This window comes from Cyanistes caeruleus, chromosome 4 (assembly GCF_971803275.1).
Source record: "Cyanistes caeruleus chromosome 4, bCyaCae1.hap1.1, whole genome shotgun sequence".
Taxonomy (NCBI): domain Eukaryota; kingdom Metazoa; phylum Chordata; class Aves; order Passeriformes; family Paridae; genus Cyanistes; species Cyanistes caeruleus.
Window position 1 is genome coordinate 42,829,812 of NC_141704.1, and position 16,994 is coordinate 42,846,805.

Sequence of the window (16,994 nt, forward strand, 5' to 3'; positions counted from 1 at the left end):
TTTTTGTCATCTATTATCTTGTGCTTGAGACAGTTTTTTAAGCTTTTGTCAACTCACATCTCTTATCATAATCTGAAGAGTCTCACAGAACACAGGAGATTCTGGATTAAAAAGGAAGAAAAATCTGTTGTTAATTCTATTATGCCTTTTCTCCCCCTTTTTCTTCTGTTTTATTGTTACTGTAAATGTGTTAACAGACCAATCCCTGCTGGGTGGACATTGTTCTTCAGAAAGCATAAATGTTAGAGATCAGTCCACAATAGATAATACAGAGCACCAAATCTAAATTATTTAAATAGAGGAAGTGGGCAAATATGAATAAGCCAACAGATTGCATACTTTATTTAGCAGTTTTCCATTAAAAAAAATTTAACTGTGAAGAAGCCAGGAATGCCAACTGGGCACTTTTTAGCTGGTGTCATGTAAAATTTACACTTTTACATGACAATTTTTCAAGCTAATTTTGGAAATGACGGGAAAGACATTTGTGTTTGGCTATGTGGTACTGATTAGAGTGTTATACATGGATCACTCTTTGTGGTTACATTAAAACCATATGAATTATATTCATATTATTATTGCCTTAGGTTCAAGTGAAAACTACCATGGCATATTTGTGCCCATATCTTCCGTGTAGTGTCAGATTTCTTAATGAAGTAATCCTGTGTGGGGAAATCACTGCCAGAAACTGACCCATTGCCATAATACTCATGTTGTTCTGGAGATTCTCTTTGACTTCAAAAATCTGGTGGAATTAATCTTTGTATGGCAAGTGTGAACCAGCAAAACTAGGCAGATTACATCATAAATCCTGACAGTGGTTTGTTCTTCCCATTATCTTTGAATTTCCCATTATCTAGAATGGCTGTCACATCAACTAACATGTAAACAGATGCATTTAAAGCTTCTTTCTGACTGAATTTTGAAATATAATTTTGAATACTGTGGTACTCTTGTTTTAAAAAATCATGAAAGTAATATGATACAGCTGGTGAATTTAGATGACTTCTCTATAAAATTCAGGTTATTAGGTCACAAAGCTACACCAAAATATTTATATCCATATCCATTCAATAAGTTTGAATTATCTTAATCAGATACATAAATTTTATCTAGCATAATCCTCAGTTCTCTATTGTTATTTTGGGTTCTTTTCCAGAAACAAGTTTTTAGGCCTTTCCTTTATTTTTCAGGTACTGAAGGGGTATTTGAGTATTTTTCTGTTTGCTCAAAAAAAGCTCTTAATCTGGGAACACAGTCATCATAGTAATTTACTTATTCACAGTAGCAGGCCATGCTTGGGATGATTTCTTCTACCCAGAAGGGGATGGCTGAATAAGTAAATATTTGCAAGACTTAGTTCAAAATCTGATGTAGATTCAACTATTTAAGGAAGGAATTCTTCTTGATGGAAAGCTATGTAACAGTTCTGCATTTGTCAGATTTTGTGTTCAGTGAATGTATTGGAATTATTGATTCTTATAGATGTTTACACGGGCTCTGAGCCTCTGAAACGTCCTTTCTTTCTTCCAAGAACATTGCCTGTGTGCTTCTGTGTGGGTAAATGGCTACACATTTCAAAACTTTAGTCGCTGCCCACATTTCTGAAAAAGAAAAAAAAAAATAGGGTCTTAAGTCCACTGTGTTACTGAATGTCATGGTTTTCAGCCCAGTGGGAGATGAAACACCATAGAGCCACTCACTCAACCTCCCCTCTGTCATCCCCCCACCCTGCTGGTATGGAGAGGAGAATTGAAGTAAAATTTGTTTGTTGAACAAGTTTAGTTTAATAAAAACAGAACAGTTCTTAACAGTATAATAGGTGAAAATTAAGTAAAATATAATAATAATGGTGAATAAGAATAAGAATTGGAAAAAAAACAAACAAGTGATGCACAATGCAGGTACTCAGCACACACTGACCAATGCCAAACTCCCCTTCCTGAACCCAGATCAGCCTCCCTTTCAGCAACTCCCCCCAGTTTACACACTGGGCATAACATTCTGGAGTGTCTCTTTGGTCACTTCAGGTCACCTGTCCCAGCTGTGCTCCTCCCCAGTTTCTTTGGTATACTTCCTCACTGGCAGAGCATGAGAAAAGGAAAGAAAATGGGTCCTTCATTTAGGATTAACACAATTTAGCCAAAAATGAAAACATCAACGTGTTACCAACAGCATTCTCATTCCAAATGCCAAACACAGCACTGTGACAGCTCCTGGGAAACAATTAACTCTGCCAGGATTAACCAGGGCACTCAGTTCTCTCTCTTTTATAACAGAAATCTTGTTGCCATCTTAGTGTCATCAAATAGTGGTTGGAAAAGACTATAAAGTCATTGAGTCCAATTGTTAACCCAACACTGCCAGGTCCACTACTAAATCAAGTGCCACATTCACACTTTTTTTGAATGCTTCCAGCAATGTTGCTTCCACCAAGTGGAAGCTTAGCTTGTTTCCTAACATCCAGTCTATACCTCCCCTTGTGCAAATCTTCATCTTCCTTTGTCAATTAATGGAACTCTCAGGTTGACATAGCTTGTGTTGAATGTAAAATAGAAATTATAAACCCTTACCATTCTTTTTCCATGCAGAGATTAGTTCACTCACTCATTCCTGAAATGAGCTGTGGTTCAATGATGGAAAATCCAGAGGTGGAGATTTTAAAGCTGAATCTTCTCATTGTCTCCAAAACTGACTTTTGTATGTTTTTAATTTAGTTTTTTGTTATTACTGTCACAAAAATTCTACTTTATTTCAGTATTTTTGTGGGGATGATGAGAGGCTGTGTTTTTATTTCAGCTCAGTTTGGATTAGATCATATTCTGAGCAGCTGAACATCAGAGATATGGGATGCTATAATCTCAGTGGCATACCCTCAATTTGGAGACTAGTTATGTATGTTTTATGCACATTGGGTCATAAAAAATAAATCTTGCAGGCCTTTCCTGGAAACAACAAACAATGAAAGAAGAATTTCTTGAGCCAGCCCCCAGAAGCAGAAATTTAATGGTAAGAGAGCTGTAGTAGATGTAAATGTCCCCTGCCCAGTCCTGCTGCCAGCACATCTGGCAGTGCTTCCAGCCTTCCTGTCCCGATGGCATCCCACTCTCTCAGGCACCCTCCAGCCTCTGCTCCAACTGTATTTCAGTTTCTTCACCAGGGGATTCCTTGAATTTTATTTATTGGTAACTTCTAGTGGTCCCATTAGTAGCTACAAATTTCTGTTGAACTGGTTTTCAAGACTTAATTTCATAGGCCAAGTGTTAAGAGGAAAAGATAAGCAGTAGTTAAGACAGGCTCTGAGATTATGTTTATTCAGATGGAGAAAACAATGCTCTTTCTCAGATTATTTATCTTGGAAAAAATTGCAACATCTTGATGTCACAGTATAGTATACAACCAGTGCATCCAACGGAATAATTTTCATAGAGTTTTGATTCACTTAATTTCTTAATTAGCTTTACAGCCATGCAACTTCTATATGAGCTTTAAGAGTGCAGTTGTGCCTGTCAGCTCCTGTTAGTTATGCAACAGATATTACCTTCAGGGCTCCCAAAGTATGACTGACTGTCGTGGTCACTGACCATGCAAGATTTCTGCTGCAAACAGTAATTCCAGATGACAGTATTCCCTTGATCCCTGTATATATATATGAGGGAATTGCATGAGCAGAGGTCATTATCATCACATGTCATTTATTACATAACTGAGTGTTATGTTAAAACAAAAATACGCTCTGCTTAGCATAGAACCTTTGGGAAAAAAAATGTTTCCTGGAGCAGTGATCACAGGGATATCTTGGATAAAAAGCTTAGTTTTAAAATAAGTTTTTCATATAGTTTTGGAAGTATTATTTGGAAGTTGTGAGGTGTTACCCTAGTTATTAATTTATGAAAACAGATGTGACAGAAATAATAATTTGTAAAACTCTGGGGAAAACTCCATTTACTTTGAGACTTTCCCTGTAAAAGGCTTATGATGTAAACACAAGGAATAATGCCCTCTTTCTGTCATCTTTCAACTTGGAGAATTCCAAGCTCTTGATGAAAGAGCAGTCTCTAGTACTTCAGGTGAAGTTGGCCACTTGAGCTCTAGACATATGAAGAGGTGACTGCTTGTTGTAAGTGTGTGCAGGTATGTCAAAAGCACAGAGAAATCTCAGCAGCAGCAGCAACTGAATAAATAATTAATAGGCTTCAAAGGATAATGCTGGCTATTCAAGTAACAAAGACTAAAACACCGGACACAGGTAGCCCAGCTAAGGTAGATGCTAATAGATGTTTTGAGTATAAACTGAAGATATTGGGAAGCTGAAACAACATTATGTTAGGTATAGGATTCACTGGGAGCAGAATTTTGAGAAATTATTTGCTTAAATGCAAGGGAAAACTTGCTCTGATGACTAGAAGTTACCCTAAGAATAAACTCCATGCTGCTTAGCAAACTAGTAGGAGCATTGACCAAAGCAGTAGGGATTGTACTGGCTGCAGGCTTGCCTTGGCACAGCAAAGATGTGCAATGTGATAAACATTCATTTTTTTTTATTTGCAAGGAAAGCAGGAAATGCAGGTTACCAGACTGATTTGCCTTACTGTAGTTCAGAACTGAAACTGTAAGGCACCAGATGACATTTGTTATCCTTTCCACCACCTGTCACCCATACGGATGCCCAAGCATATGCCAAAATGTCTATTTTAATTCCAGCTGAAACAATACCAAGAAATGAGAAAACATAAACAGCAACAACATACTCCATAGGTTACACTGAAAGTTTATTCTGTGAGACTCTAAAAGTATTACAGACACTAATCCATGTGTATATAACAAGGGCTCCACCCTGTAGGGCTGTAGACAAAAATGTGTAAAAATGCGTTTATGTGTGGTTTTGTGCTTCAAAATTCTGATTCAGTGTGAGTTGAGATCACTAGCTTTCTGTTTAGTCTGATATTTCGTTCAGTATGTAACATTACTTAAAACCTTAAGGACAGGAGTTGTTTTTTTTTTAAAATCTGAACAGAATAACATTGCTGGACTAGTCATTTCTGAATCCTCATTTAAGACCTACAGGCAGAAGTGTTAATGAAACTTTTGAAAAACAAGGGAACAGTATTACAATAAAAATTTTATTTTCAAACCTAGGCTCAGGGTTTTAACATACTGTGTAGCCTTATATGTACCTGACCACTAGGATGTAAAAAGCAAATACTGATTAGAAGGTAGGACACAAAACATCAATATATGGTTCATGTGATCAATAGCCAGTGTCTAAAACAAAATCCACTGCAGGTATCAGAACAACACCCTCTTTCTTACCATGCAATTTGCATGAAGGTCTGCTGCACTTCCAGCTGCTGAATAATGAAAAATAAAGCACCCTTAGCTACATGTTTCCAGAATATCACTTGAAATTTATTTGAATAATTTCTAATATATAATACCATATACTGTTAACTATTTAAAAACTTGACTAAAATAGAATGGAACTAGGAATACCCGCCAAAGTTCTGTTGAACACCTATTTAGTTCAGCTAAAAGCTGCTTTCCACAGCTTGAGAAGAAGCAGCAAACCAAGACCTTCTGAGATCATCACAGCTTTTGACTTAAATAAGGAGATTGAGTCTCAGCTTCATCCTACTGGCTGAGAAGATAAACCACCTGGACATGTATTTTTCTTGATCTGCTTTCTCTTGGAGTGCAGCTTAACTTCTTGCTTGTGAGCTGGTGGGCTCTTATGACTGTTCCGGTCAAATTAAAATTAACCCAGTATTTAAAAATATGTGTATATATTTTTGTTAAACAGCTGTTCAAGACAATTTTTTTCTCAAAACATGATCAAAAATCTCAAAGGCTTTTCATCTACCTTACTGTGTTTGTGAGATACATAGCATCTTTTTTACTATAAAGGATAAAATTAACCACCACAGCTTAGTATATCTTATGTCTGTCAAAATAAACACATATGGAGTGAAACTTTTTCCTTATTGAAATTAATAACAACTCTACAACAGCCCTTTGTATAGACAAAAATTTATGTGTATTGTTGAAGAGCAGTGGTAAACTCAAAACATTTTAATAGAAGTTTTGAAAACTAAAAGATGTTTTTCAGAACACCTCTTAACTAATACACATGCATAAAACTTAATCTCAGGAGCAGCTTAAAATTCACTTTCATTTTATGTTGTTAATTCATAGGAAATTCATTCCAACTAAAAAATCTTGTTCTGAGTCATCACAGATGACTATTTCACTATAATGACTGAACACATTTTAATGGCTAACGTCAATATCAAGTAGAGTATTTTTTTCACAACTCATATATTACTTCTGTTAATTTGATATTAGGTAGATTTTGAATACCTTAACATTTTTCTCAAATGCCATATTGTAAACGCTGCCTTATGGAGTGGCAAGAATGCTCCTAAGTGGGTATGTTGAGTTGAACCTCCTTACGTGTGAAATGTGGTGTCTCTGTTGCTATGAAATTGGCCGGTTCTGTTCTTCTTCTGGTGTGGTTCTGATAGCTTATGTATGGGGGATGTTGCCATCATTTCAAACCTTCTTTTGTTTCTAAACTTAAATCAGTAGTTACCTTTTATTAGCTGTGTCTAGACTTGAAATGATTTTGGTAGATGCTGAAGCTTACATATGCTATTTTAGTTTGTGTTGATGATTTCTAGATATTATTAAATTTCTCAAGAAGGCACATGGATTTGATTATCCTAGTGCTTACATCTTGAGTAACTTCATATATAATTTTATTCTACAGGAATTTGCTGCACTGACAAAAGAATTAAATGCATGCAGGGAACAGCTGCTGGAAAAAGAGGAAGAGATTTCAGAACTAAAAGCTGAAAGAAACAACACAAGAGTAAGTATACAGCAGACCTTTTCTGGATAACATGTGTGTGCAAACTTATATATAAATCTAGATCTTCATTTGTGTGAATCAGAGGACAAAATTCCAGCATTTTCACTAGTAAAAGAGATTCTAAGTAGCAGGACATATCTACCCTGCTACAGTCCTGAAGGAAATGAGTGTATTAGCCAGATATATTATGAACAATTACAATTACAGGAGATGTAGTTTGTAGCATGGTAAGGTCATTCAATGTAAATGTCTTTTAAAGCAAGGGACTAATGCAGCCTTCCAAGCCCGAGTAGCCTGAACATATCCTCATCTCTTACCAAGGCAAAAGGCAGGGTTACAACAGATAACCAGTTTTGCCTTGTGCCTTGGATTTGATCTGAATAAGGATGAGATGAAGGCTGCTGCACATACCACATGCAGTCTGTTGTTTTGCCTACATGCAGCCTTGTGACCCTTGAAGTGAATGTCATTTGCCATACTCCTGAGTAGGGACAAGATTAAATCCTGAAATGTATCCTGTTGTGCTTCAATCAGAAGGTACTGTTCTCTCTGGGGACAAGAATATATGATACAGCACCTTCTGAAGATTCTCAAATAATGGACAGAATTGTTTTCAGAATAATTTGGATGTAAAACTGTCTGGGAAAAGACAGATTTGATCTAGAAACACAAGAGAGTAGCAGAGGAGACTTTATGGTGTTTGTGGAAAGGTGTGAGGAAAGAGCTAGAGTAGTCCCAGGTCAGATGGGAGTCAGGCTGGTAGTGAACATACAAAAGAGATCTCAGGCTGAACACCAAGGATGATTTCTCATATCCATATTACATTCTCTGTGATCTGTGTAACTTTTCCCATTATCCTATTCTTAATAAATTAATAGCAGTTTGGATACTCAGCTAACATCTCATCTTTGTCAGCTAATTTGCATTTTTAAGAGAATCTGACAATATATATGCCAGAAGACCTGAGAGAGGGCCCTTCTCCCTACTTTCTTCTTCCCATCTATAGCACCACTGAGTGCCATGGAGTTCAGGAATTCAAGGGAAGACAGATGAAACAGATGCCTACAAAGAGGCAAAGTTGACCCATGTACTTTCCTGGATGTTCATGAGATGATCACATTTAGCACAAAGTTCTTAGAGGTGATGGGTTTGGAAAATCTTATGGGAGGTATAGGTGAGACCTACTTTTTCTCCCATTAATTAATTATTTCATTTTGAGAAACATGTAGGAATTGCACTGCGTTTTCCAGGTTTAGAAAAAATATGTCAGCTGAAGAAAAGTCTTAAGACTTTCTGTAGCTGCTTAAATTATCAGTAACTCCTACATGTGTATTATTTTAGTATTTAATAAAAAAATGCTTTATCCATTTCACTCCAAAGTCCACTGAACACCAGCTTTAGTGTGTTAAAGCTGCAGTGCACCAATATCTAATGTGGGTCTGATATAAGCAGTGCAGACTAGCAAAAATTCCAAGACAGCCTAGTAGCCAAAGATAGTCACTTGCCAAGGAACCATGAGAGAAAAGGCAGATGACTCAACTGCAAGTCATCTCCTAAGTCAGACTGATCTCTGTCATAGACAATTTCTCTGCAGAGCAAGAAGCTTAAAGATCATCCATTCTTGTGTTTCTTGTGCTACGTAAAAGAAAAATCAGTAAGAGGTTTTCCAGGAGAAGTAGTATCAACAAATAAGAGTTACAGTGTTATAATCCTTGAAAGTCCTTGCAGTTAAAAGTAGTAAATGCTAACAGTGTATTTTCAAAATGAGGATGAAGATAGAGATCAAAATGTTTAGGCTATGAAAAAATGTAAGGAAAGCAGGAGATATTACAGTAAGCAAGGGAAAGACAGAGTCCAAATATTAATGGAGAAAGAGAGAGGAAAAAATTCAGAGACATGCCTTACCCTGACCTCTAGCATGCCTGACCCCTGACCTTTCATTAATAAGTTATTACCCATCCATGTCATATTTGTATTCTTGCCTGGCTTTAAGCTGCCATATTACTAGAATATATTCCAGAGTTGGCTGTAATAGTCATGCTGTTTTCTGGAGTGACAGATAGGGAAAGATGAACATTTTATATGCAAAGCTGTTGTTTTCTACACGCAGTCTCAATGATGTGATTTCCAGCAGTGTTCATTGGGAAGGCATTGCCTATAAAGTGGCACTTTTACAGACTGAGATTCATGGTGTTATTAATGCAAAACAACATTAATATTTTGTAAGAAAAAACATTTGCTCCAATTTTTTTCTGTTAATTTAGAATTAATTAATTCTGTTAATTTAGCAAGGATTCTAATAAAATAATTAATATTTGGAGGACCACTGATACACTTTCACAGTGAGAAAATTAAATTTATTTTCTCATATATATAGTCTATCTAGTGCATCTTTTGTCCTCCCTCTAGTGTTCACACTTAAGCCAGCCCTAGCTTAGCTCACCTGACTCCCCAGGACACACTGAAGCATAATCACACATAGTGGAACTACTCATGACAACCACTTTGTCCCAAGTAGCACTCCCTGCTGATTTTAAATGAAGATGCTCAGCTCCGAATTGCAGCTCCTGAATTTTTTAATCCAACCTTTTATCTCCTTAGGGTAACAGCAAAAAAGATATTGTTTGATTTGTCCTGCTACTGAATATCAGCAGAAAGGAATGAAAAGGGCAATTCTGTCAGGTCCTGAGTACACACCAGCCTTACCAGGTCCCTTTTACACTTTCAGTTAGCCTGACTGGCAGTATTTTATTTACTCTAGACCCACACCTATGTCCATCTTTCTTTTCTGGGAACAGCCTCACAGTTTTTCCTCATCACATAAACACAAAACTGATTTCACATCCTTATTTCCCTTTCTTTGCCAAGCTGTAGTGGTAGACTGATGGTAACATATATTAGAGAGAGACATCATGATGGAATTACATTTTTTGGGACACATACACTTCAGATCTCAGCCAAAATAAAAAATTAAACCTTACCCCAATATTTAATCAAGTTTCTACTCAATCCTTCTATAAGCATTCTTAGGCATTTGCTATTGAATGTGTATTTTTCCTGCCTATGATAAACTTTTTCTAACATATTAGCAGAAATATTTTCATTTTAAGAACATAGCTGGCAACTAAATCTATCAAGGCAAAACAGAAAATGTGGGAACGCTGATTGTGTGGCATTGCTGACAGGAAGACAAGTTCTCTCTGGAAGACCATTGTATGGGACTTTGAAAACAGATACAAAAATATCTTAATAGAAACTCTTACAGTTACTTCTCTGGATATTCTCTAGATAGAAGGATCACCTGTAGCATGTAGAAAGATAGCATCTTTTCTGCACCTGGAAGATAAGTCAGTGTGATCTAGCAGGTTATTTAATGGAAATTATAAAATAACACTACTTTGGCTGTTTAAATGAAAACAATTTTTTTTCTCAGTCTGTATTATTTAAAAGAATAGGTATGATTAACTTATTAGATCAGAATATTATTATGAGGAAACTTGGGGGTTGGTTTGGTAGCTGAAAAAAATATGTTACTGTACTTCTATGGATTAATCTGATTGTGGATTTTCCCCTACAACAAAAAAGGACCAGACACATGCATGTGCTTTTTGAATAAAGTATAAATTTCTTGCTCAAATTGGTCTGAACCATTTTAGTTCTAACAGTTTAGAAACAAAAAAATTGTACCTGTGTTCATAAATGAAACAGCAATAACGAAGACAATGTCATTAATTCTCTTTTGCTTAATGCCTTAGGAGATGAAGCTCCTATTAAAGTGAACAAGGCTGAGTTATATCTAATTTTATTCATATTTTATTGTCTCCATTCCTTATTGAATGGCTTATGAAACATCCTCAATTATGCACTGCAGTCCCATCATACCTATAGATCAGAACTTAACCCTGTGTTTTATGATTCAAATTCCCTTCTACTGTGTTGGGAAACTCTATGTATATATTTCAAATTATGGTTTTACCTATTTTAGCTCATTTTTTCATAGGTCTTTTTAATTAAATCAATTTCATAGGTGCAGAATATTAATCAGGTATTGTATTTCTTTTTTAAACATGAGGAGTTCTTACAGTCTAAAAACACTGTACACAGGAAAATAAGTATATCTGTCTTCTAGAGTTCTGCAAATTACAAAACATTAATTCAATAATATAAGTAACAGTATATATCATTGCCTCAATATTATTAACTATCTTGTAGATTCACTTGTTCTCTTCTTTCAGAAAAGAGCACTTCTGTCAGAAAGTAGTGTAACAACAGATAGTAAGTGTAACAACAGATAGTAAATGTAACATATAGTTATTCAATCACTATGTTTTTATATAACTATGTATTTTTAGGTAATCTGTGTAGTGTAACAGTTACTATATTTCTATTCATTATCCTTACAAAACCCCCATTCTTCCTGTTACTTTGTACCATTATCCAATTGTTACATTTTCTTTCACACCTTTGTTTCACATACGTGGGATTTCTTTAAGGTTTTAGGTTGCTTGCATTTTGGTTTCTGTACAGAAGGACAGACATAGGACACACTGCAGTAGTTGGGCTGTAACTTCCTTTTTCAGAGATTTTCACTTTTAGCTTACCACTGTAGCTGTTGGAGGTCACACCACCTGACCACAGGTGAAAAGTGGTTTCCATCACTGTGGAACAATGCTGAAGAAAATCACTGATTTTGTTACTAATTCTAGAGTTAGTCTTCAACCTCATGTCTTCTTATTTTACTTGTCTTCTCTGCTCATACCAGAGATGGAGATTCACTGAACAATGTGAATTCTAAATATAGACTGAAAGAAAATTCAGTTTTTCCTCTGCTAGTGAGAAATTCTAAGCTGAAACCTCAAAAGATAATTGTCTTCTTAGTGGGTTACCTCATTCCTCTAAGGAATAACTTAAGCTAAGTCTGTCTCGTTTCACTAAAAGTCTTTTCTTTAATTTTTTTCCCCTGTATTTTATTATTTATGACTCTCCTTTTCTCTCCATTACCATCTGCTGAGTCTTTAATTTCTCCATTTATTATTCTGCTGTGAACTTTTTCTACAAATAAGCTTTTAAAAAATAATGAAAGTTAAGATAAAATATTTTATATTGATTAAAATCCAAGTCCTATAATTGCAAACTCTACTGAGTCACACTAATTTTGATTTACTGAGCCATCATTCCATAAAATGATTATTTTAACTTCTTTCATTTTATATATGTAGATCAGTGTCCATAGAGTCATGGTGGTAGAGTGTAGTAGAACAGAATAGGTGATAATCTACACTGAGGTAGTTTATACCATTAAATCTAACCATGCATTTCTGTTTCACAGAAATCAATCACTTTCATAATTGCTTTGTAAGTGATTTGAGAAATACAGGAAGCTGGGTATATTCTAAAATTTTTCACCTTTCATTTCCATTTCATTCTAATTAACACTTTAAAGATGCTACATTCATTCAAAAAATACGCGCTAGAGCACTTTTCAGTCTTTAAATTATTATTTTTATACATTTTTTTATGCTTATAAAAAGTCCAGAGTTCCAGAAACAATCCTATTTACATAAAATACAATTACCAGCACGGTATCATGAGCATCATAAAATTTGTCCAGCATAGAACTCACTTGTCAGATTATTTCATAATTCATTGTCAAGCTTATGCTTTCCAGTAGGGAAAGCACAGCAATGATGCGTGGGTGATTCTGTCCTACCTGCTGCTGTTGATCTTCATCTTCTTTTCTTTGCAAGCTGCCTGTCCCTCTGAGTGCTTGACAACTGTTACAGCTTGACAGTGTGAGGGAGCAGAAAATGCTCAGCAGCCCATGATCACTATTAATGCCAGAGTTTAATTGCAACTTACTGAAATCCCTAAAGCTGTTTCTAACCATTCTTTTGTAGTTTAAATGAATTACCATTATTGTTGCAACATTATTTCAACGTGAAAACTTGTGATGTTCTCACAGCTATTTGGAATATTAATTCTTGAACTACATATGTTGAGGAAAGTCCTCAGCATGCCCAGAAGTTATTGTGATTTCCCTCAGATGCTAAACATTGGTTGGACATGCCATCATCTTCAATGCCAATCTTCTATGTTTATATTCCCTTCCCTCATCATTGTAGCCCTGAGACACTTCATAATTCTGTCAGTGTTGTTGACATTTTCACTTCCATGAGAAGCAGGGAAGATCTATTACCCCTTTTTTTTTTTAATATAATTGTAACTGGGGAAAAGTTGAATAAAACAGCAGCTATTGTTACAAGTCCAAAGTAGGACAACAAAGCTGTGAAGGGTCTGAAGCACAAGTCTTAAAAGGAGCAGCTGAGGGGCCTGGGGATGTTTAGCCTGGAGAAAAGGTGGCTCAGAGGAGATCCTATCACTCTCTACAAATGTAAGTCAAGTGTGGGGTCAGCCCCTTCTCCCAGGTAACAAGGGAGAAGGGGCTTAAGTTACACCAGGGGAAGTTTAGGCTGGGCATCATGGACAATTTATTCACCAAGAAGATTATTCATGATTGGATACAGCATTGAAACAGGCTGCCCAGGGAAACAGTAGGGTTGCTATCCCTGGAGGTATTTAAAAGATGTGTAGATGTGGCGATTGGGCACTATGTTTAGTAGAGGATGTAGTAGTGCTGGGTTTATGCTTGGACTTGATGATCTTAGAGGTTTTTTCCAGCCTAAACAATTCTATAATTCTGTGAATCCAGCATTTCATCAGAGCAGGGGGCAAGGATTTGCTCTTTGTTCTCAGTCACAATCAGATGTGTTATCCCTTAGGTTTTTTCCCTTTCAGCAGAACCGGGAGTGATGTTTCACTAAGAAACCTGGTTAATGGTATTCCCTGCTCAGCTGGTTTTGCTGTTAGCAGCTCTAACAGAAGTTGTGAAGAAATAGATGTTATTTTTGTTGAAAAGCAAAAATAAGACATTTTTACAAAAGAAAAACCTATGTTGGCATGCCTTCTTGAACGTTCCTAGAGCTGATGGCAAGGAAAATTCCGTGATCAGAGGTAGTTTCCAGAAGAATAAGTGGCGCAAACGCTTGAGTAAATATGGACAGAAAGAAAAAAGTATGAAATGTTCACAAGCACTATTTTAGTTCTCCATGGGTCTTTTGACACAGCTGTGAGAATCTGTTTACAGTAAAATAGGCAAATCAGAATTTTACACTTGATTTATGTAGCAACTATGAAATGCATGCAGACATTGGAATATGTCTTTTTCTCCTTTGAAATGGTCACTCTAAGCTAAAAAGAAGCTTAGCTTTTGTGTATGTTAAATGGGTGATTGTCAGTGGTTTAATATTATGTATTAGGCATGTTTCTAACATGGCAGTAACATAACCTAAATATGTATCTGTAGCTAATCTTCAAAAGGCTAGAGTGCTGTACTGTTCATCTCAACTAGAAAACTCCTCCACAATCACCCCATTATAGCTTCTGAGTTCCCACTAGTCTGCTCGCGTCTTATACTTGAAAACTTTGTTTAACTTGTTTTGTCTCTTCATCATTCTCTTTGATCTCTGTTCTGCCTTTGCTTAGCAAATTTCTTGTCTTCTGTCCATGCTGACTTCACATGCCCTTTTGGGATTATCTGTCTGCCCCAGCTCAAAATGAGGTTCTGGATGTATGCTAAGAGATTTTTGTGTATTCCTTATTTGTCTCTTTGCTATAGGTTATGTGTCATTTCTTCTGTCATTAATATTTTTCCATGTCAAAATTTCCATGTCACCATCACTTTTTTCCTCTCTTAAACCAGATTTTCCTATTTTCCTATCCAACTAAGTCTTGCAGACAGGCTCTCAGAAGTCTCTGATTATCACAGCATTTGTCTGGGAGATAAGTCATTTAGGGTAGTAGGACTCCAAATATCATAAATTTGCTCAGAGTTGGGCTGAAAAAAGGTTGCCAAGGTTTTGTTACTCTGGACTGGTTTAGTGGGTGTCAGTTTGAGCATTAGACAACTACAGACCTGTGGAAGGAATGGCCATATTAAAAACTCAACTGTGGGCCAGTGTCTTCCCTTTTTTCCCAATTTCTTTAGATATCTGTAGCCTTTTGGCTGGATTTAGAATGATCAAGACATAGCTGTGATGCACTGAAAAATTTCTGCATAAAGAGAACCAATCGGGATGAGCCAGGCTCTAATGGAATCAGCCAGGAGTTGGGAATGACCATGGGGAAATCTCATTGCACAGTGTGGATTAGAGTCAGATTCTGGCTACCCTAGGGCTATGGAGCTGGGCAGAGTTAGGCTGCAGAGAGAAGGAAATGTTGCACCCTCACAGACTCTTTCAAGAGACATGGCAGACAGTAGGTTGAAGAATTAAAAATCAGCTATTGACTTACTTTCCTCCAGCTCTCTCCCAGATAATGTAGATGGCCTAGAAAAACCATGTCAATACAAGAATTTAGACCAAAATTCAACAATTCAGTTCTATTTATAATAGCAATTAATTGTTTATTTAATTACTACTATGAACACAAATACTCTGTAAATATTTGGAAAAGTTCTAATCTCATTTAATTTTCCAACATCCCACAGCCCTATATTGAATTCTTGATGGCTCTATCATAAAGAGGTCTCTTCAAATTTGCTCTTCTATGTCTAGTAACTAGTGTAAGAATAAAAACTCTTATGTAACTAAGAATAACTGTGGATTACTGATAAATACATATATTTACTAATAGTAGCTATATTAAGAGCCACATCAAAGGAGAAATATTAAACAATTGTCCAAGTAGTGTTCAGATTTCCAGTTCAATGACTTAGATATAATTGTTTGTTTCAATTACAATACATTTAACATGCATTCTGATTCATGAATTTAGCTACCTTGATTTAACCTTACAGCTAACCAAGTCTCTTTAATGCTCAGGCACTAAAAACAGCAATGGTAGCCCTGTGAAAGTATGGGCAAATGAGGAATTTTCTATACACCATCAACATACCATTTTAATTTTTCCTTTAATGTCAGAGTAATGATGAAAAATAAATATAATACGTTTTTTAATATGTTATTTGTGGTCTGTTTTACAGATGTTTATGGACCTCTCTGGTATTTGTGGTGTTTTTAATACAACAGAGTAAATTAATATTTTAAAGCATGTGCTAGTGACGAGCACCATTAGCTGGGGCAGTTCTAATGAATAGTCTTAAAAATCTAATAAAATATACTGTTCACTCCTACATATTGTGTTAAGTTGCTTTCAAGAGAAATTGAAAATATATTACAGTTAGGCTGAATTAATTGTAAACTTATTTAATATTTTTGCATGATTCTTTAGACTGTCTTTGTTTATTTGGCTGCCAATACTTGTCAGTTACTATCACAAATGATATGCAAATATGTAATTAATTTAAACAGTGACCCTATGCTTAATGATTTGTTGGTTTTGCTTTTCATAGCAGAGTGTTAAGTCAAATCATGAGTAGATTTTCTATTTTTCCATTTATTCCATCTGGTTTAGAAACATGAAATATTTCTAATAGTTCCAGCAATCTCTCCTACCATGAGGTTTCCAAGAAAACTGCTGTTTGTTATCATGCACTTTGTAGTTAGGATTTATGTGGCATTTAGGGGCGCAGAAATTAACAACTCTTTATTTCAAATCCAATAGCTGTTACTGGAGCATTTGGAGTGCCTTGTCTCGAGACACGAAAGGTCCCTGAGGATGACAGTGGTGAAACGGCAAGCACAGTCTCCCTCAGGAGTTTCCAGTGAAGTTGAGGTCCTCAAAGCTCTGAAATCTCTGTTTGAGCACCACAAGGCTTTGGATGAAAAGGTACAGTATGGAAAAAAAGCTTGCTAAAAACACTCTTTAACTTGCCTAATTGTGCTTTATGATGCAGCAGAGCAACAGTATTGTTTATTTACTCCTTGGAATAAATGCTGTACTTAGAGCATTTACAGGTGTCCAGAGAAATCTGGATGGTAAGCATGTATGGCCAATAGCTGTAATGCACTCGAAGTCATTTCAGCTATCTTTTATAGACAATAGAAATTACTTCTCAAAATAAGCAAATCTCATCCCTACCAGACATGCTTTTCCTATTTAGCACAAAATAAAGATGATCCTGTAGAATTTATTGGATGTAGAATGTGACTTTAAGTTATGGTCATGA

General features: G+C 36.0%; 1 protein-coding gene across 7 annotated transcripts in view; it reads left to right on the plus strand.

The window, feature by feature from the left end:
- PPFIA2 (PPFI scaffold protein A2) overlaps positions 1 to 16,994 on the plus strand; it is a 289,459-nt gene that overhangs the window by 169,279 nt on the left and 103,186 nt on the right. For all 7 annotated transcript variants that reach the window (XM_023932782.2, XM_023932720.2, XM_023932737.2 and 4 more), the window contains 2 exons: positions 6,767 to 6,868; positions 16,490 to 16,654. In XM_023932782.2, the coding sequence (XP_023788550.1) occupies positions 6,767 to 6,868; positions 16,490 to 16,654 (267 nt within the window). The remainder of the gene's footprint in view (positions 1 to 6,766; positions 6,869 to 16,489; positions 16,655 to 16,994) is intronic.